General features: G+C 41.9%; 1 protein-coding gene across 12 annotated transcripts in view; it reads left to right on the top strand.

Moving 5' to 3' along the window:
* Nucleotides 1-21838, top strand: part of fcho2 (FCH and mu domain containing endocytic adaptor 2) — a 58062-nt gene extending 36224 nt beyond the window's left edge. The window contains exons 15-31 of one of the 12 annotated variants that reach the window (XM_065965226.1): nucleotides 2826-2850; nucleotides 4564-4608; nucleotides 5409-5448; nucleotides 5552-5637; nucleotides 7604-7681; nucleotides 8832-9350; nucleotides 10715-10830; nucleotides 11026-11158; nucleotides 11314-11397; nucleotides 11654-11713; nucleotides 13443-13554; nucleotides 14549-14704; nucleotides 15921-16053; nucleotides 16896-17095; nucleotides 17181-17245; nucleotides 17664-17828; nucleotides 18373-21838. In XM_065965226.1, the coding sequence (XP_065821298.1) occupies nucleotides 2826-2850; nucleotides 4564-4608; nucleotides 5409-5448; nucleotides 5552-5637; nucleotides 7604-7681; nucleotides 8832-9350; nucleotides 10715-10830; nucleotides 11026-11158; nucleotides 11314-11397; nucleotides 11654-11713; nucleotides 13443-13554; nucleotides 14549-14704; nucleotides 15921-16053; nucleotides 16896-17095; nucleotides 17181-17245; nucleotides 17664-17828; nucleotides 18373-18395 (2040 nt within the window). In that variant the 3' untranslated portion in view covers nucleotides 18396-21838. The remainder of the gene's footprint in view (nucleotides 1-2825; nucleotides 2851-4563; nucleotides 4609-5408; nucleotides 5449-5551; nucleotides 5638-7603; nucleotides 7682-8831; nucleotides 9351-10714; nucleotides 10831-11025; nucleotides 11159-11313; nucleotides 11398-11653; nucleotides 11714-13442; nucleotides 13555-14548; nucleotides 14705-15920; nucleotides 16054-16895; nucleotides 17096-17180; nucleotides 17246-17663; nucleotides 17829-18372) is intronic. The other 11 variants (XM_065965229.1, XM_065965230.1, XM_065965228.1 and 8 more) reach the window with 11 other exon arrangements.
* The last annotated feature ends 202 nt before the right edge of the window (nucleotides 21839-22040 follow it).

The following is a 22040-nucleotide window of genomic DNA, read 5'->3' as shown; positions in this document are numbered from 1 at the left end:
TAGTGAGCTCCACCCGCCGCTCTCCACCGGCTGCAGTGTCACGGCATCCCCTACCCCGCCGTCTCTCTCTCTCTCTCTCTCGCTCTCGCTCTCGCTCTCGCTCTCTCTCTCTCGCTCTCTCTCTCTCTCTCTCTCTCTCTCTCTCTCTCTCTCTCTCTCTCTCTCTCTCTCTCCTTCCATCTTCTCACTGCTGTTTGTGTATTTTTTTTCATTTCCTCGTCTCTTTGTTTGCTTTCACTTTTCTGGGCCGCACTTCTTTTTTGTGGTTATTTATGGAAACTTTTTGGGTTAAGTTGCTGCTGTTGTTTTATTTTATTTTTTTAAACAAAGGTTTTATTTTTTTCCCTCCTTTGAGTTTATAATGAAGAAAAGTTAAACATTCATCACAGCTGTTTTTATTTGTTACACGCATAAAGGACCCTTCTTTAATGCGTATAACAAGTGCATCTTTGGGTGCCGTAGTGTTGCAACTTTTTTCTGCATTATATTTATGACATTCCCAAAGATTTCACTTTTTGCAGTGTAGTAAACATTTAAATGTTTTGACTTTTTTTCTTCGCTGTTTGGTTTAGTTTTCTGTCGAGACTCGAGCCCACAAACACTTTCTCGTCCTAAAAGTGCAGAACGACACAAACCGCCGTTTGTGTGTGTTTCTCTTTTCTCTCTAACTTCACATTCACAGAAACGTTTTTGCATTAAAGTACAAACATACATCCGAGGTGGTGACGAAGGTTTCATCATCTGCTGCGAATTATTCAGAGATTTTCTCTTCTTCTTTTTTTCTTCCCTCTCCTTGCTCATTTTTTCTGTCCTTTTTCATTTCTCCTCCTGTTCGGTTCCCCCCTCTGCGGTGTTTCTTTTTATTGAAGCAGCAATGGAAGTCGTGTGTGTGTGTGGCCGGCAAGAGCCGTAATTGAACCCATTTGCCGCTTAGCGCCTGTGGGACTAAAACCCCGGCCTCACAGCTCTACGCTGGTTAAACGCTTTTTCTGTGTCCCTTCCTCCTCCACCCCCCATCCTCTTCTCTCCTTGTGAAAATAAATTCTTTATTGAAATTGATGCTCCATGCTCTAAGTTTCCATCGGGCTTCTGACCCTCAGGAGTGTATCTTTCCTATCTTGTGTTGCTCAGCGTGAAGCGGCAGATTTATGTCCAGAACAAAAAAAAAGAGTGTGTAAAAGGAAGTGGGTGAAGTGTTGGGGGCACGCTCTCTGGCCGTCCCTCACTGACGGTTCTTACGGACTTTCGATGGACGGGTTTTTTGCGCTGCTGAATTTTTCACCCTAGGTTTAACGTGAGGTATGTGAGAGCGGAGAGCCAGTCCTGTGATTTACTGTCTTTAACTCTGAAGTGGAAAAACTTCCCCTCGGCCGCTGGGAATAATTCATCAAATACTTCTCAGCCCGTGAAGTCTCTGTCGGTCTTTATTTTCCTCGTGGTTTTTTACACACTTGAAATAGTATATATTATTGCATAAACACAATCAAAGGAGGTTTCAGACTGTTGCACTTACAAAAAAACAAAATTAAAAAAAGAGGGGAGAAGTTTGAACTGGCAAAAGTTGCACAAGTGTAAACAAAGAATAAAAATACTGAATTTGACTTTATAAAAGTTGGTGTTAAAAACGCTGTGCAAAGACTCCCTGCAGAGAATCATCCAGCATTGTTTTTTTTTTAAAGTCAGAAACTCTCCTATCATCACCCTCTTCTAAGGCATTGGTTCCCAACCTGGGGTCCGGGGGCGCCTGAGATCTCAGAGTGGGGCACGAGTCAGCTCCCCATTAGATTTGCTCATATTTAATAAAATCATGTTAAATCGTTCCTGGGAAATGTTTTACAGAGGTCTTCTAGTGATGCCTCAATCAGCATTTTATTTATTCATTTCTTTATTATTTCAGTGTGTTATAAAAATGAGATGTAATCCACAAAAGGTAAACAATTAGGTCACAAACCAACACAAAGAAAGAAACCAGTGCAGACATCAGCAGACTAGAAACTCACACACACAAGCTGGAGGTTTGATTTCTGTTTTTGTCAACAGTCTGGTAGCTCTGAGATGAATAATTGTTTATACAGTGTACATATAAAAAGAACGCTCCACCACAGAAGATGTGCTCACACTTGCTCAAATGCTGCAAAAAGTTTTTATTCCATCAAAATCAGAACGTTTCAAACCGGAATAAAAACTGTTTGTGGAATTTGAGCAAACTTTCCCCCTTAATAAAAAATAAGAAATAATTTTAAAAAAGAAGCTAATTTGCAATGTCTGTCCCTACTTTAGATGAGCCTTTAAAATAAATGCGGCTGTTGCTCAGTTGGTAGAGTCAGTCGTCTCTCAACCAGCAGTTTAGGGGGTTCGATCCCCAGCTCCTGCAGCCATATATGTCCGATGTTTCCTTGTGCAAGACACTTAGCCTCAAGCTGCTCCTGCTGCTTCCTCAGCGGTGTGAAAATGTGTATGAATGGAATTAGTTACATCTGATGATCAGCAGCCTCTACCATCAGTGTGTGAATGTGTAGGTGTGACCTGCATTGAAAAAGAGCTTTGAGTATTCAGACGACTAGAAAAGCACAAAAGCCCATAAAACTTTTTTTTTTGTATACTTGAGATGGTAAATATTATTGCAAAAACACCTTCAAATGATGTTTCAGACTTGCTCTTCCAAATGCAGGACTGGAGAAGTTTGAAGTTGGAAAGAATAACATAAAAATACTTCATTTGACTTCTTTAAAGAAAATCTGTGTAGCCCTTTTTCTTATCCTACAAATGTGTAGAGGAGTGTTTGCATACGTGTTTGAGTAATAAATGTGTGTTTGTGTTTTCAGGGTCAGATGCGGAGGAATCAGTCCAGTGAGTATTTTCTCCTCTCTCTATCTGTTAAGTTGCTGTATAACTGTAAAAAGCAGCGGGGGGAGGAGGGAGGAGGAGGGGAGGAGTAGGGGGGTCAACTGAACAACTTCTCTGCGAGATTTTTCTTGGCCCGACTTGTTTTTAAAGAGGTTTTCTTTTAAAGAGGGAAAATCCAGAGACTGCAGCCAAAGCCAACACGTCGCCGAGTAAAAAGTAAATAAGTGTTCTCCTCGGCAAATGTGAGCTTGAAGGATGTTTCCCTCCTGCGTGACAAATAAGATTAATAGCTAAATTGTGTTTGGACATGTCAGAAATTATCTCTTCCATCTGCACACTGGCACACTTTGTTTAAAGGACAGTTTGGTGTTTGAATGCTGTTTGCAGCAATAAACGTACCTCCACCTACATGCAGCACATCATGCTCAGTGAGCTCTGGTAAACCTGGACTACACTTTAACACGTGCTAAATCTGTTAAAGGTACAAAAAAAGACTCGGGTAGGTCGCTTCAGTCAGGCGCTCTTACACAGGCTGTAATGGCTGCAACATGCCTGTAGGGGGCTCAGCAATTTGAAATAGCTTGGTTTTTTTTTTTTTCAGATTATATTTTATGATGGGCGACAGTAGCTCAGTCTGTAGGGACTTGGGTTGGAAACCAGAGGGTCGCCGGTTTAAGTCCCGGTGCAGACTAAGTCTTGAAATCGGTCTGGTAGCTGGAGAGGTGCAAGCTCACTTTCTGAGCACTGCCGAGGTGCCCTTGAGCAAGGCACCAAACCCCCCCCCCCAAAATGCTCAAGTGCTCTTTCATGTGCAGCCCCCCCACTCTGACTTCTGATCCAGTTAGTGCCTGTGTGTGTATTTTTTTTTTTTAATACTTTTTATTTGATAGTTCTGAAGAAAAACAAGATAAACTGTCAGAATGAGCAGATGTACATTTGTATATGGTTTGTATAGAAGATCTACATATAAGTGCATCATCTATACAGGCATGGAGAAATACTTCTGTTAGATCATTCTACGACAGAAAAGAAGAGTGAGCAAAAAGGAAGGGAAAATAAAAATAAAATAAAAAGAGAGCAAAAGAACAACAGAGCATATTAACTTATCAAATAAAGGGCCTTGGCTTGTTCTACTCTAATTGTATTTATTTATCTATTTTTGTCTGAGTTCTTCACCATCTGCTTGTGGCCTAAGTGGCCTGTGTGTGTATTTCAGTCTAAGTGTGTGTTGCATGTCTCAATAAAAGAGTGTTAAAACGGTTTCTTGCACAGGTAGCTAAACTTCTCTATCATATCTCTCTTCAAAAGCAACCGACTGCATTCATAACAAATGTCATTTTACCAAACACAGGAGATGCTCGTCTACCCCTGTCGCAATCGTTCACTTTAGTTTTTTTATGGTGTGTTACTGAAACATGATGTAGTTCTCAAAGTGAACACCAGGGTGCTGTGAATGTGCGCCTACTCAGGGCATCAATAAAAACACACTGAGGTGCTTCAGTACTGGAGGAAAGTTCGACAAGTCCACAGGCTGAGATAAACACAAACATAGTTTTCCATTTCTAATGATGTTGTAACTTTTCTTCAGTTTATAGAAAGTGTTTTTCCTGGATTTCAAAGTTGCTCTCCTGTACTGTGCTCCCGTTGTGCAGCTTAAAGATTTAAGATCGATTATTTTCACAAGCACTGATAGATGTATACTCTACACACACTCAGGGATCACAAGAGTGTCCACATTAAGCTCTAAGGCTAAGGGTCCTGGTGAGTATGTTTTCACTACAGCAGTTAGCCTTTACCCCTGCCTCCCCTCCCCCCCCCCCCTCCTCCTCCTCCTCCTCCTCCTCTCCCCTCCAAATATCTCCCCCCCAGCCCTCATCTCTGTCCCCTCAACTGAGCCTTTCACGCGGCCGCTGCAGCCAGCTGACACGAGCTAACACCACTGACGCTGTGTCCTCTCACTGCAGTTTTTTTGTTTCAGGATTTTAGAAGCATTAAAGGTTTTAAAATCAGGTCTTTTTTTTTTTTTTTTTTATCTCTGGTGCTTTACGTGCTGCTTCAGGTCGCTCAAGTGAATCTGTGTAACACTTTAGAAAGGGGGTAGCAAAATCAGAAAGCCATGCTGTATCTTATTTGAAGTTGCAGAATGACTCCCCTCCCCCCTGTTGTAAAGTGTCACCAGCACATTAAAAACACTTCTTATTTTTGCAGGATTTGGGTGAGATATTAAGTTTTTCCTGAGTGAGGAAAAAAAAAAGAAAAAGGAAAACATTGACTCTCACTCAAATCTCACTGCAAATATCATTCTTTCACTTTTTCATGGCGGGCGGTTGTTCTCACTCGCTGAGTCCAAAACCTCAGTTGATATTTTTGGTCGAAAGGTGTGACGGAGATCGAACATGACTTTTGGCACGGTGTGTTTGAATACCAGCCCATGAAAACCTCTTGTGCCGGGGTTTTGGATTTCATTTCTCAGTTGGTGTGAAAGTGTTCTCGCTGTCATCACTCCAGCGTCAGGCTCCAGGTTCTTAATTTTTCTGTTTGTTTTTCTCATTTCGCTGCAGGCGATGAGCTAGCAAAGCCAAGAGTGCCAACATCATACGAGTAAGAATGAAAGCGTGCACGGCCGCCGTCATTTTCACCATGATTTTAAAGCTTCTGTAGAGGTAATTTCATCTTTAAAATGTTGCACTCTCTTCTTCTGCAGTCTGGCCAACAACGACCTTCTCTCTCTGGATCCGTTCAGTCCCACTCTGGCAGGAAACTCCTCTCTCTCCGCGTCCTCATCAGCAGGTAATCCCCCGACGCCTCATTTTACCCTGAATCCTGCACACATTAACAATTTAAGATTTTTCTTTCCTCTTTTATTACACAGCATCTCTGGATGAAAATGTGTCAAACCAGTCAGAGGGTTACAGTCAGGCCTTATAAAGGGTGTTAGTGGTAGCGGTGAATGTGGAGTCCAACACAGCTCACACTTGAAATAAAAAGACTGAAGTGAGATGAATGGACTGAGAACTTTTTCTTATTGATCATATCGTGACCCAAGTGTTAAGATGTTATCATGGGGCCTCTGGTGATTCCCACCCCTGATATGAAGTAATTAGGAGGACAAACATTTAGTTGATGCTAACAAGCGGCTAGTTAATGTTGAATATTGTGACCTTATTTTAAAGTGTTAGCGTAGTTTTTATTTGGTTTGACCCAGATGAAGTTTATTTTTTCATTTCTGGAGATGTTTTTATTTTCTGTGTTGCTTTTTGTTTAGTTTCCCTCTTTTATTTTTTTATTTGTTTTATGTTAAACACAACACAGACTGTACCAAGTGTCGCAGGTTGATCTGAACAACCAGAGATGGGGAAAAAACAAATCTGTAACATGCACGACTGTCTGCTCCAATTAAATTAGAGAAACTTGGAAAAATGTATCCAGGACTTTCTGACACTTTTTTTCCTGTTGATCCAAACTCGTACCAAACCGTGACCTCTACAAACTGTTAAACCCCCGTTAGACATCGCTTTAAACTCTGGACCATTTCACGCCTTCATGCTCTGTACATAGCAGGAAGTTGTCTTGCTTTAATATTTGTGAGTTAAGTCAGGGTCGGTCATTTCCTCCAGATCCACTTCTTCAGATTCTGGTGTAAATTGTCTTTAGGTCCTGACAGAAATTAATAACTCATGTTCTCTGAAAAAGGATCAAAGTAAATCCATCATCTGTATCAGTTTGTAAGTCTGTAAAAACTTTGACCAATGTCTGCCACGAGGTACCAATCTGATGAACCAATCAGACGCCTCCCTGTCTCCCTGCTCGCTCTCTACCTCTTGCGTGCTCTAGCTCACACTCAAAGAGCGTCACCGATGACTTTAGGAGTTTAAACTGAGAGTTTACTGACCGCTGAATGAGACATGAGACGATGTAGTTTCTACACAATGACAGAGATGAGCTGAGGTCCACTTCTGGATGTAAGTGAGGGGGCGTGGCTTAAGAGGGAGCACAGAGAGGAGGCGGTGGGTGCAGACGGCGCACTGAGGGAATGCTACTTTCAAAATCAAGCTAGTTTTTATAAATGACCAGCCCTGCCTTTAAAGTGTAAAACTGCCTCCAGGAGCTTGGCTGGTATCGACATAACGGCCAAAACTGTTTTAAAACATTTTGGATTTTAAACAAAGAGTCCTAAAACAAACAGGAAGACATTTAAATGTTTGTTTTACTTTTGTTGCTGTTGAAGTTTTTGGAGACACACAGCGCCGTCTTAGTGCGATTCTCACAGCTCCGGTGCATGACACCCCTCTTTAAACGGAGTGACATTAGCGCTGACCCGTCGCCTAGGTTAAGCGTAATCCACAGTTAATTGGCACCTAGTTGAGGTCAGCGGATCGGCTATAAAGCCCACTGGCACGTATGTTGTCAAACAAGTGTCTCGTTACTGTCAAAGGTCTCGGCTTAAAAGTCAAAAGAGCAGCTCGCAGTGCCCTGATTAGGATACGTGGAGGGAATTAAGGGCCGGCTTAAAGAACCTGTTAAATCTCTCTGTGTACAGTGAGGCGGCATTAGCAGCTCCGAAAGCACACATGACGCATTAAGGTTTCAAAAGATTACACCTTCAATGAAAAGACGCTCACAATGATTGGACTTTCATACATTGATTTTTGCATTTTGATTTGTTTTTTGATTTGTTTTATTACGAGTTTTTCATGACTTGGTGTTTTATTCATTTGATTTATTTCCGTATTTCTTTTTGAACATCTCTCGTTAGACCTCGCTTCTCTCTTCCTTTCAATCCCTTCTTCTCCATCTTTACTGATGGATGACGTCTTTCTGCCGGAGGCCGCAGGTAAAACAGTGTGTGCTCGGCTTGTTGGAAAGAGCGTGAAGCACTCATCAACAGCCTTTCTCTGCATGCTGTTTTCTCTATCTTTACCTCAGATGCATGTCAGAGTATTTGTGTGAGTCCGACTGGTTTTTTTCTTACAACATAAATGCGTGCAAACCGTGTCAGGATTTGTTGCTTTTTCCCCAGTTTTTAAAAGCGTTGTTTGACCGTCATGTGCATGGTTGTTTATGTACAGATAAAACAGATAACTCCTCTCGAGCTACAGATTCAGATCCTCTCTGAGCCTCGAGAATAATATTTGATTGGTTTGCAAAATCTTAACTGCACAAAGACATGAACCCAATGCGTATAAAACATAACTGCTGTTGATGTCATCATGATGGACGTGATTTAGATAAGAGACACAAAGACCAACAGTCCATACTCTAAGTGTTGGTAGCAACAAATAAGTAAGATTTTGCCTCCAAAGATCGTTTAAAGCTCAGATCATAATCACTACTAGGCCTGTCCCCGACTAAGGATTTACATAGCGGCGCCTGATTCGTCTGATTTTGCCAAAAGTCGACTGACAGTCGACAGTTTTATGAACGCTAAGGAGGTTGATTTAAAGTACGAGTGGTTTTCAGAACTATTAATTTATCAGTGAGTTGATAGTTATACCAAGATAGGCGATGAGCCAGGAATTATTTGGAGAAAACAGACGTTCATTTTTTCATTCATTTCATTCAGTACACAACAAACTAAAATCTTCCTCAAAGTGACGCTAGTTTTAGGTGAAACCAAAGACTATAAAATATGGACGTAGTCTCAGCGACGTCATTTTGAAGCTCAAGGATGGCAGTCGCCATATTGGAAATACTTTCTCCATCTTACATTTGATCAGTTTATCATCATGTTTATTTCTGCTGTAAAAATACATATTTTAAAATTGGGCTTAAGGGGATTCCTTGTCTGTTGGAGCCAGCCTCAAGTGGACACTTGAGGAACTGCAGTTTTTTTTGCACCCTTGCATTGGCTCCATGTTTCATGAGGTTGCTGCTTGTGTGCGACTAACTGACGAGCGGTTGCTTTTCTGTATTTTTTTTTGTTGTGTGACTAAAAGTCTGATCAGTTTTACTCGCCTGTGTCAATCACGTCGCCCCCCCTTCAGCTGAGACGGCGCCCCAACCCGAGTGCTCCCCGCCCCTCGCAGAGAGCCTCGCAGAACAGTCCAAAGAAGTCTCCTATTTCTCCTCGTCCACTTCCTCTCCCTGGGATTCGCCAGAAAACCCTTTCCAAGCACTCAAGCCCGTACCAGCGAGGGCCCAGAGCGCCCCCATCACCCTGCCCACCGAGCAAGTCGACCCCATCAACAGCCCGGCGCCCTCCAGCCCTCCAAAGAGCGTCGACGCCTTCTCCTCGGTGTCCTGGTCCCAGTGCCAGTGGATCGCCTTCAGTGATGACGTCGCTCCTCCTCGCCGTCAGGGTTCGGGGGCGTCTGTGAAGGAGCTCCAGAGACTGCAGTCTGGCTCGGGCAGGTCGACTCGCCTCCTCTCTGACGACTCTGCCGAGGCGTGCGGCGGAGCTTCAGGCGGCAGAGAGGACGGAAACCCCGGCATCTCGGATGTCTTCTCTGGGGTCACGGATAGGGCGATGGCGGCTGCTTCTCTATCGTCCAAAATCTTCACTGGTAACATAAATATTGATGCGAGTGGTGTTTGCCTGAGTTTGGACTTTCTGTTTCACATTTTGTTTGATTTGAACTGTGTGATAAGTTTGTTTTATTTGTGAAGTTGAATATTTTTTTGAACGTTTTTCTTGTGTTTATGTCGATTTATTTTAAAGGTTTGCTTATCCAACTCACTGCCTGGTTTGCAAAGTTTGTCTTTAAGTTTCTTTTTGTCACGTTAGGTATGAACTGTGTTTTCTGTTTTTGATTTTCATTTCTGTAACACGTTTTTTGCTTTTATGGTTTTTATACTTTTTTTTTTCATGCATGACTGTTTGTTGCATCAAGTTGAATGAAACTCTCTTGGAACTTGTAAATACGTTGGTTTGCACTTTAGCCTGACCGATAGAGGATTTGGGTTATTTTTCTCAAAAGGGGACGATTGTAGATAAGAAGGGGGGCGTAGCCACCTTGCAACAAACACTGGTTTTCAGATTACCATTTAAACCTTGAGTTTAGCATATTGGCCTTCACCAGCTTCACCAGCAGCCAGTGCGGTGAGATTTTAATCTGTAATAAAAAAAAAAGGCCTTTTCTTCTTGGTTTGAGCACCTATGTGATGATGCAAAGGTACCTCAAACGAAGCCTTCTTAAGTAAGAACCTCTGGAAAAGATGTCTACAAAGATGTATACGAGGGATGTTCCTAGGTGACTAATTCAAAAGTTGATCAATAACAAATTCACGTTCAAATTAGTAAGAAAAAACTCATTAAACAGTCACATTTGGGTCAAATTTATTCAACCGGGCTAAAAATGGGCGTCACAGCGTCTGAGAGCAAACAGTACCAAATGGGTTTTAGTGTGGCTAACATTAGCAGTGCTAGCAGCGCATGCCTGAGCTGAATGTGGTTACGTTTCGATGCTCTGGTGGATTGGTCTTATTCCATCTTAAATTTTCCCAGCCTACTCATAACTTTATCTAAATTTTCTTGATCAAAATCCCAAACCGAGGTGCTTCAATGAGATTCTCTCCGTTTACTGTGCCGGTTAATAACCGAGCCTTAAAGCGGGTTGAACGGGCTCATAAAGTGGAGCTACAGCCCCGACTAGTGGCGGGTGGCTGCATTACAGCTTAGACGCAACATTTAACTGGCTTTGTCGACCTATTAGTTTAAAAAATAATAAATTATTAATTACTGACTATTAATTCCGGTGGCTACAAGCAAAAGTGACCATTTTTCATCTGTAAGCTGGATAATGGTGCACATTCATACAGTACCTTATATTTTAGGCCACTTCTGGCTTGTAGTTTGTACCCGATTCCAATGCAGTTTGACTCTCTACAACCAGTAAAATATTGCTTCTTTGTCCGTGTTTTTGTGTAGTGCCACTTCCAAACCGGCCTACAACTCCGTTGACAGCTGGAGCCCTGGTGCCCCCACCTCGACCCTCGTCCAGGCCCAAACTTTCCAGCGGGAAGCTCACAGGAATCAATGAAATTGTGAGTTAAATCTCTAAAATATTTAAGTTTAAGTTTAGTTGCCTCTTTGTGACCTTTTAAAGCAAACATGACCATCACCAACAAGATTAATAATGTGGATTTTGGCGCCCCCTGTGGACAAACTAAAAGTTCCTCACAGGAGCTTTAAAATACATGCTCTGATTGTTTTTAATATCATCTTATTTAATCATTCAGGTACGGCCGTTTAGCCCACCCAAGACCTCGAACGCCAGCCCTCCTCCTAATTCTGCCCCTCTCGCCCGGGCAGAGAGCTCCTCCTCCTTGTCCTCGAACGCCTCGCTCAGCGCTGCAAACACGCCCACTGTTGGTGAGCATCCTCGGCCTCTGTCTTTTAATTATCTCCTTTTTTATTGGACTTTTTACTCCTTGTTTCTTCAGCTTCTCACAAGCTTTTATCTCTGCAAAGCAATGTTCTGTTTTCCTCTCCTCCCTTCCTTCCTTCCTTGACTCCTCTCCTCACAGGAGCTGAGCACACCTCCGCCCTCTCCCTCTCCTCCCCCGAGCCAGAGCTGCTCTCCCTCTCTCCTTTTTTCCTACTAAGCCAAAGTGAGTCTTCCTTTTTAAACTCTTATGTTCTCCCCCTTAAAAAAATTATCATTTCCATCATCTCCTCTCCTCTTCATTCATTTCACTTCTCATCGTTAGCACCTGTTAGCTCCTAGCTTCCCACACCTGTGCAGGCAGATCAGTGCTTACCTTCAAGCGTCACACATTGGTGTCACTGTCAGCATCATCTCTCCTCACATTGTCTGGGTTTGTTTATCTCCTCTTTCCTTCTTTACACCTTAAATGTGATGTAAAGAGGACGATGTGTTCATAGCGAAGCTGCCTACCTTTGAGAAGCGATGTGAGACACCTGCAGGTATGATGAACCTTCAAACGAGAAGACTCTCCTATCTGTATGTTACTAAAACTAACCAACACCAGCCTGCTGGACGAGCAGGATGAACAACTGGATGTCTTGCTTTGACATGATTGCGTTTCTCCATATTCACATTTTATTCTCACACCTGTCTTCTTGTCAACAACATCAACACCTAACATTTCAAATATTTGATTTCTAAATGATGTGCCTTGACTTTTTTGACTTGTGAATTTTGTTTGAATCTAGTCTGGTTATATTCTGACCATCTAATGAGTCTTGATTTGATACTATATCAGTCTCTCCAGAAGGTTGCAATGTTTGGAAAGTTTACACAAATTCAACCAATCCCTGCAACATTTTCAGCGACCATGCAGTTGACTAGCTCAGAAAGGGGGCATGTGTAGTGCATAATCTAATTTTCTTTGAGTTTAATGACAGTTTTACACATTTTCAGTCTTCATTTTGACTCAGAAGTTGACTGCAGATGACCTCAGGAGACGAACATTTCTCTCAGACAATAGATCATTGGATGGGTTTTTGTGAGATGTTTAACTTGTAACTGCAACAAAGCAAAAACAACTTAAACATTGCAGCTTGCATTCCAATTCTTTCAAGAATTTGCAGTGAAATTTGGCGTTTTAAGTCGACACAATGACAGAATATGTCCTGGAGAGGCTCCTCTACAATGACCCTTATTTCAGTTTTTCCCCCGTATGACAAAACGTATTGACTCGCAATGCATTGATGTTTTGCTTCAATCTAATGACACAAATATTCTTAATAAAGATACGATGCATCTTTGCATGATTAAACCTTAAATTTGACGTTTACGTTGTTCAAATAAGGACATTTACTCTTACTCTCTTTATGTAAAAAGCTTGTAAGCAGAGATATTGCTAATGTGGCTTTGTTCTTAAGGCCATGTGTCCACCTAGCGTTTTTTCCTGGGCAAAATAGCGCTGACTGTGCGCTCATGAGCTCTTGCATGAAGCGTTTGTGCGTTGAGATGAACAAAGCTGCACGTCTGTCCTGTCTCTATGACAACAGTTTGTTGACAACGGCCGCAATATGACCGGCACTTCACCTTTACTCTTTGCTGCATGTATATATTATTTAATATTATATATTTGAGATCGAGGCAAAATAACAGGGAATATCTTAGGTTTTGGAAAAGAGCGCCGGTGACATCAACAGCACCTTTTTGAAAAGTTCAATGATTTTCAACTTGAGCGCTCCGAGCGTCCGCACAAAAAAGACTCATAATAAAGATGCTGGGCGCTGCGCTTTTTCTCTGGACGGCCGCCTGCTGCTGCGAGCGCTCTACACATTGAAAACAATTGAAAAAAAAGACGCTAGCTCCCGGGGAAAAAAAAACGCTAGATGGACAAACCCTTATTCAATTAGCAAAAATAAATATCCGAGAAGCAGAACATTTACAATTTTGTCAATTTACTGACAATTTTCAAAATAAAATGCAGAACATGTTTTTGCTCGAGCTTCTTTAACTGGAGTGGTTTGTTTCTTGTTTGTATATCAAAGCTTAAATTTCAGCTTTTCCCCACGATTAACAGAATGTGCTGACTCAGAATGCATTCCTGTCTTGCTGAAATGTGATAACAAAACGATTCGATGCATCTCTGCATGATCCACAACCTTCATACTTTGACTGTCATAAAAGTCTGACCTGCAAGCCGAAAACCTTAAACTCTTTCTCTCTCCTTCTCAGGGACATCTCGCGGTCCCAGCCCTGTGACCCTGGCATCCCAAGATGCTTTGCCCATTGCCGTGGCCTTCACAGAATCGGTTAATGCTTACTTCAAAGGAGCTGATCCCACTAAGTGAGTCTCACATGACCTCCAGCCGCTCAAAGGCCCCCGACTCAGACCTGCACGCATACACATTGTTTTGTCCATATTTGACCCTAAAACCATAAGAGTACATGGTTTCCTGCACCTCATGGGGTATTACCCAGCATGCACTCTGCCAAACGCACCAACCAAAGGGCTTCTGAGCAGAGTGTTAGCGCCTGTGTTGGAATGTTTTGCGTTAGTCTGACACCATTCTTTCAGAGTGGATAACCTACATGAGGCAGATTATAGTCCGGGGCAGAGAAAACATGCAGCCGTTTTATTGGTTAACTGCTGCTAAATTGCTGCTCTGCAAAAGACTTATTTATGCAGGGATTAGCAAATGGAACATTTCAGAAGCAATGCAGCGGAGACACGGTGCGAGGTGGTGTGTAACCACCGCGGCTGAGGCTGACCGCAAGAGGAGGAAGACTTTGACTCGATGCAGGATTTTTATTAAACTGTAGAAACATGTCGATGTATATGAAGAAAAGGGAGGGTGAAGGTGTGTTAAAGCTGGGCCAGTATGTCCACTATCGGCTCCAAAAATCAAATGAGCCCCAAAAGAAAGAAAAGACCTCTAAAAAAAAACATTCAAGACATGCATGACCCCCCTCGAAAACATTTACCTGTGCATGTCCACTCCAGACTCTGGTACTTATCTGATACTTAGAAAAAACAAACGTCTGTGGTGCAGATGGCTTAACGCTTAGGGTTAGGGTTTAATCCCCCTGTACGGAGGACGTAGTCCTTCAAGCGGGCGGCCCTGGTTCAAGTCTGACCTGTGTTTTTTTTTACCTGCATGTCTCTCTCTCCTCTGATTTCCTCCTCTATCCACCGTCCTATCAAATAAAGACAAAATACCCCAAAAATAAACCTTTAAATAATGAATGAATTCTTACTCGTTAATTGGAAAAACAAGTCAGCAGAGATTATCATTATAAGACATTTGAACTCTATGTTCCCGTGGTTTTTCTTTCCACAGGTGCATTGTGAAGATCACCGGAGACATGACCTTGTCGTTCCCAATGGGCATCATCAAGGTGTTCACCACCAACCCCTCCCCCGCCGTGCTCACCTTCAAACTGAAGAACACCAGCCGACTGGAGCAGATCCTGCCCAACCAGCAGCTGCTCTTCAGGTGAGGGGGTCTGTTAATGTACTAAAAGAAGCGTCTGGAAACGACCTGACGACGGGTGGATTAACTGTCAGGAGTCGTGGGGGTTTTGGACTCTGTGATACCAAGCGAGGAAATGTAGTCTGCGTCAGTGTGAGGAAATTCAATTAGTAATGTGACATAAAGCTATCATTACGCTGTCAGGGAACTATTTTTCCACCGGCAGGCTTCTCAACAGCGCCGTGTCCTCTTCTGAAATACTTCACGCCCACAGCATCAAACAGCTGCTTCATTTAAAAACACATACATCTCCTTCACCTCTTCAGTCAAAGAGCTCTAATGTAGACCTGAGCTCTCGGGCAGTAAACGTTTCAACATGCCCCTGACATCCTGCACGCCAGCTCCTCTTTAGAACAACTTCATATACATGACCAGTTCTGAAGCAAACAGGAGTGTAAATCGACTTTCTGTGTTCATCGCTCATAGGGAGCCGATTATCTGCAGAGGTCACTTCCTCCTCCCTGAATCAAACTAACATGGTGATAATAACTTGGATATATAAATTATAAATATTTCCTTACTGAAGTAGGGGAGTAAATCTGAAAGCTGATGTTCCAAAAATGTGAGAAAAGTTCCTGATGAGCTGAAAAGTGATGTTAAAAATGAGTAGCGATGATGCTGATTGGAGCACTCACACTCGTCAAACTGGACTTTGAGGGTGAAGTTTGCTCAGGCCCCTAGTGTGAGTGCGCCCTGAGCTCTGTATGTAACGGCACAAATCAATCTGCCTGACTGAACTCTGTGTTTAAAACAGTCGTAGATCAGAAAATATAACAAGAAGAAATAATCTTCCTCTCAGTTTTCTTTTCTTTTAATCTATTTTCTGGTTTCTCTCAGTTATCCAAAGACAATATGTCTGTTTCCATTGCATCTGATGTGGTAGCTACTTGGATAGAAAAATAGTTATTACGTCCAATTGGAGCTTTAAAGGGCAATTATTAATTCAGCATCTGGATAATCCCCCGTGTGTGTGTGTGTGTGTGTGTGTGTGTGTGTGTGTGTGTGTGTGTGTGTGTGTGTGTGTGTGTGTGTGTGTGTGTGTGTGTGTGTGTGTGTGTGTGTGTGTGTGTGTGTGTGTGTGTGTGTGTGTGTGTGTGTGTGTGTGTGTGTGTGTGTGTGTGTGTGTGTGTGTGTGTGTGTGTGTGTGTGTGTGTGTTGACTGTTTCGTCTCTTTATTCAGCGATCCTTCCCAAAGTGACTCGAACTCCAAGGACTTCTGGTTCAACATGCAAGCACTGACGTCCTACCTCAGGAAAGCCGCCGATCAGAGTCCTTCAGCTTCCTACTATAACGTGGACATCCTCAAATATCAGGTCAGTGAGCCCAGAAGACTCAAATACAAGAAGTTCAGTTCAAGTGTGCTCTCTGAAAACATACTTACTCCAAGTGCTTCATTAACAGGAAGTAAGAAAGAACAACAAAGACCATTTTCTTTGATATTCTGACTATATATAAATATCCTGTATAAAACTCATTTTCACCTTTCATGTTGTCGGTCTGTGAGACATATAGAGCAGCTTCTGCATGATTTGCAGCTCAAAATAACTCCTTAATTATCTGATACTGCCATCTGTAAAAAACAAGCAGGTGTTAATAAAGTGCAAAATACTGCAGTTCCTCGAGTGTCCACTAGAGGCTGGCTGCAGAAGCACAGGAAGTCACATACACATCCATTCAAAAAGCCTGTTTTTACAGCTGAGATGAACATGTTTACAGCCTGGTTCAAAAAAACAAATAGGTGTGATTAGCTCATGTCTGGATGGACACACACTGTACGGGGGGTGAATGTTTTGATGACTCATCAGTTTTTATTTGATGAAGGATAAGAGTTATTCACAAGAAGGCGTGTAGCTGACATGATTGACAGGTGGGCGCGGTGTAACGGTTTGTCAGGAGGTTTAAAACCCGCCTCAGCTCCAGCTCTCAGCCTGTCGTTAGGTTGACTGAAAGTTAGACTGAGACAGCATTTCCAACATGGCGGCTGCTGTCGATGAGCCTCCAATGAAAGAAATCCATGAATTGGTAAAGACAGAGTTTTACACTAAACTTTGGAGGAACACTGTGCACATCTCCTATAGTCTCCTTGCAGCAGAGAATTTGAGGATGTATATGTTCTTTTTGAAAGTTGGACAAAATACTGTTCTGCTGTGTTCAGGTGCAGTCTGATGGGATTCATTCCACCCCTCTCAACCTGGCCATTTACTGGAAGTGCACACCGAGTACGTCGGACCTGCGGGTGGATTACCGATACAACCCCGAGTCCATGGCCTCACCAGGTCCGCTCACCAACATCCAGGTCTTAGTGCCTGTTGATGGAGGAGTCACCAGCATGCAGTCTCTGCCCAACTCCCTCTGGTAGGGTGTGCTGCTTGTTTTATGAGTGGGAAACATTTCTGTTTTAATTTATGACAGCAGCTCAACATGTTCTTTCTTTTCTTAGGAATGCAGAGCAGAACAAGTGTCTGTGGAAGCTGAGTGACATCTCAGAAAAGTCAGAAAATGAAGGTAAATCATCTTTTTCTACTCTGTTTGAAATTCTGCTGCAAATCAGTCAGATTCACAGAAACAGTCGATGGTTACTGCGAATCATTTTTGAAGACAAAAGCTGAATTTTTATTGCATTTAAATTTAGGTGGCAAATAACACAAGTGAAAGACATACATCTAGAGATTCCTTAAACGTTTCTGTTTTTCTTTTTTGCCTTCCTCTACAAAGGAATTTAAACTGGGTGTAAAGTAGCTCTCAAAATGTGTAGAAACAGACTTGGATTTGTAGTTTGGAGGGAATTTAACACAACTTTTATGTTGCAATTGAATAGAAAGACAATGCTGCATATTATGCATTTTATTTCTTGTAAAAGCTTTGTGCACTGAAGAAAGAGCTGGATATCAGTGAGTTTATGTTGTCTGTGTTTGGCCCCCAGGCGCAGGTTCTCTGAGGGCCAAGTTTGAGCTGTCGAACGGCCCGTCAAACCCCTCCACCCTGGCGGTGCAGTTTATGAATGAGGGGAGCACCCTGTCAGGAGTGGACATGGATCTGCTGGGGACGGGGTACAGACTGTCTCTCAACAAGAAGAGATTTGCAACAGGTACATGCTCCCCTTTATCGTTTGCATATATCTCATACTGCTTTATTTCTGTGTCTGTAGCTTTAAATATGTAAATGAGCTGTGTCTGACCACGCCCCCTCTCTGGAAGGGCTTGGGTGTCTCAGTGCTTTCTCGCTCCATGTCCTATTGTTTATTGAGAGAAGGCAGACTCAGAGGGCAGAACAAACACCTAGCTGTGGGAGTGTCACCCACCTGGGGGAGGGGCTACTGCCCTTTGTGATGTCATGAAGGGAACATCTCCGAACGGCCTGTTTGAGCACACATTTTCTGAAAAGTGGAGCAGGAAAAAGACGGAGAGGATGGACTTTTCTCATCATTGAGGGGTTTGAAGACAGACTAGAGACACATGTTAGAGTTAGAGGAACATGGTGAAGTGGATTTTGCAGAATATGTGACCTTTAAAAAAAGTTTTCTTGAGGGTCAAATCTTAAAACATAAAAGCAAGTTCAGCTATAAAGTGAACCAGTTGACTCCTTTTTTTCCATCAGGTTCTAACGACGACTCATTTTGTTCTTCTCTTTAGGACGTTATATGGCAGATTCCTAAATTGACCCATCACTCTGGTTTCTCAACAAAAGAAAAAAAAATCTTGCTTGACACAACATTTGCGAGGCTGCCCAAGAACTCCGGATCCATCCGAGCACAGTTTTGCATTTCGCCCCGGCAAGCGAGAATCTCACTACAATAAAGCAGCACTGAGTATTGAACACTGTTTAAATAAAAGAAAAGAAAACTTAAGACGAGCTTTCAGGAAATGTGTAGATATGAAGTCTAAGAATGCTTTCTGATCAATTCACTTCTGTATAGTCTGAAAGACAATTTATGGATTAGATATAAATCTATATTGTATTTGAAATCATGAAAAAAAAAAACAAAGAAAAAAATGCACTAACAATCTTTCCGATGCTTCTTCTTGCTCCTCTTTGTATCCATCTTTCAAGAGCCTTTCAGGAATATAAAACAAAATCCACGTCTGCACGGAGGAGAAGAAAAGGTTTCCTCTCTCTCCGATCTGTAAATATTAACGCTGAATTTTCCGCTCGACCAGCTCTGACTCAACTCAAATCAGTTTTGTTTACTGGTTTTCCTCTCTTCCTTTTTCCTCCTCACGATTTGTCGTTTTTGATCATGTGCAATGAAGCGATGAAGGTAGAATCTGTCTTAAAAACCGTACTCACACACTCGACCTTTAAAAAAACAGGAAAAAAAAAAACCATCCAAGTGCTTTCAAACAAATGCAAAAAAAAGAAGTCTGACCTCAGTGCCTCCTCTTTTACTGTGGTTCAATAAGCAACAAAAGTGCGTCAGGGTTTTACCCTCATGTGGGTTTTCCAGATTTAAGTCACTCTTTGCTAAAATGCACAGAGGTCATTTTTAATAAACAAACACCTCTTTGGGGGGGGGGGTCTGTGATCGGTGCGGTTTTTCCTGTGTAAATTCCCCTTTTCATTCATCTTGTATTTTTTTACATTATGAAGCCCTCTTCATAGAAAAGCTGCCATTCTTCACTCTTCAACATTGCGTTGAATGTTAGCTGCACAAAAAAAATCAAGGGATGTTACCCATAATTCAACGTGCAGCCTGTTTTTAAAGAACCGGCGGTGGGTTTTTTTTATCAAACGTTTGTGCCCTTATGATGGAGAAATGTGCCTCAGTCCAACTTTTCTCTGTATTTGTTTTTTTTGTACGCTACAGCACAGTAATAAGAAAAAGCACCAACAATGTGCCAGTCGTGTTTTTTACTCCGATATTTTGGATGTTGAAGGGAAAAGAAAAGTTTTTACGACCCAAACTGTCTTCCATGAAATGAATGAATCATTTTATGCCTTCTGTGATTGATGATTGATTTCCTTTTTTTAAAAATATCTTCTTCTACTCATCTCTCATCCTAACACGCTCTCACTGTGCAGAAGACTGTAAGCACAAAAACAAAAGGCCAAATTACTGATCGAAATGCCTTAACACGACTACTCGACACTGAGTAATCCAGCATTGTTCACTGTGGTTAGATATAATGTGGCACAGCACTGCCTTTTTAGATTACCAACCTGTCCTGCCTCTTCCCAAGTGCATGCTGGGAAACAACTCTTGAAAGTCTAAACAGCAAAAAATGGAGGGATGAATCATAGACTGTGTATAAGAAGTGGATTTAAAGCCTTTTGGTTTGCAAATTATTTAAACTTTGTTTTATCTGGCAAATCGTCACCATTTCACCAATTCTTGCACAAAACATTAGGCTAGCTAGCATTATTTACGAGTTAACTAAACTGTTAGCTAGCCCTAAGGTATGAGCGAACCAAAATCGTTTGCTAGATGACAGCATGGTAAGCTAACAGTACTGTTAGCTAGCTCTGCAGTATGTGTGAACCTTAAACTGTTGACAAAAAAAACCTCCCCCCACCACAACGCTTTAGCTAGCTTACCATACTTTCATCTAGCTAACAGTACTGTTAGCTAGCTTTGCAGATTGTGCGAACTGTCGATAAAACAGCCCCCGTCCCTCATCAACCAAATAACTAGCTAACCTGACTCTCATCTAGCTTACATTACTGCCAGATAATTCTGCACTATGTGTTTACCGTTTATTGTCGACTAAACAGCCCCAAAAATAAATGAATATTAGCTCGTTATCTTTACTGTTGGCTGGCAGACCTAGCTGTTCACTTTTCCTCATGTACAGTAATGTATGCTAATGTTAGCATTCATATGACAGCGTTGTCCCTCCTGATTTTAAGAGTCCATTTTAGTCACAGATCAAATGCAAAGCTGTGAATGCACAATTATCATTCAGATTCACGTCATATCCAACATGTTGCAAACCTTTAACGACACAATACCGCCTTAAAATAGAATTATAGCGACCCATCCTGTCAGCTGTGTGTTGTGATTCTCTCATGAGAATAATGGTTATAATGGTCCTAATTACCCGTTTAAAATCTTCGGTACGTCACAACATGGAGTTCATTCTGTAAATGTTATCACTGCACAAAAAGCAAGATGGCAGCAGCCAAAATGTCAGACTTAACACCCTCAGCCGCACAAAAAACCCAACGGGTAGTGTCACAATGGCTACGTCCACTTGATATATACAGTCTATGAGACGGATGGAGGTTTGCCTTATTTGGCTCTTGGTGCTTCATTCTTGCCTTAACTTATGAAGGCTGCCGTTGTCGTTGCTATTTTCTCCTTCATGGAGTATCTCAAGCTGTGTCGGACATTTACAGTACCATGTATTCGTCCTGAGATTGGTTTATGTGTTGGATATCAGAAGATGAGTTGCTTTGAAGCGTTGACCTTTAAGGGCTGGTGTTTCATACACTGTGCATCATGTGGCTACCTGAACTCTGAGTTAAGGTTTTAGCCAGAGTAAACATATGTAACAAACATTTTTTTAAGTGTTTTATATCATCCTTAGAGGGCGACGTTAAAGACTCAAACATTTAAGAAGAATTCAGAGGAAGATGTTTTTTTCTGGATTGGGTTGAAATGTCCGTTAGACTCACATTTTATATTTGTCTTTGAACTTTAATCAGCCAGTTTTGAAGGTAGTTGAGTTTCCCAAAAATCGTAGCACCAGACAGTTGCACAGTGAGAATTGAACTGGTCGCTCTCTGTTTTCTCTTAATAGTCTCGATAAGTGTTTTTTTTTTTTGTCAGATCAGCCAAATGCGTTTAAAAAAGAAAAAAAAAAAGAAGCACAAATTTCTGTAATCGTGTTCAGTCTCAGCAAGCTGGTTCTTGCTGTCCCGACAACACTTTCAAAAATAAACTTCACAGGGCTCCTTTCTCCACTTTCCCATTCTTTTTTCTGTCTTTATATGTTGTATTAAAACAGACTTTAAAGAGAGCAAAATTGTGTAAATGATTCTCATAAATTGTACATTTTTACCAATATCACAGCCACTTTTTGTCTTTATGATTTCTCATCGTGCCTGTATTAAATGTGTAATATATGAATATATACAAATATATTAAAATGACTAAGTGTGTCCTGAGTGATTTATTTCCCCGCTGACATTTCCTAAATCCACTCTGCCTCAGCCAACAACCTGCTCTAGACACCGCACACTTTCACATTATTCATACCAAAAATGACGTCACATTGAGTATGTAGTACGTCATGAAAGTGCAGGATGTAAACTAAAGTGGCCAAATTTAGTACGATACAGCAGCACACTGGTCACACTAAAC

This window comes from Labrus bergylta, chromosome 17 (genome assembly GCF_963930695.1).
Source record: "Labrus bergylta chromosome 17, fLabBer1.1, whole genome shotgun sequence".
Lineage (NCBI taxonomy): Eukaryota > Metazoa > Chordata > Actinopteri > Labriformes > Labridae > Labrus > Labrus bergylta.
The sequence above is the reverse complement of the archived record's forward strand: the minus strand, read 5'-3'. Positions and strand labels throughout refer to the sequence as shown.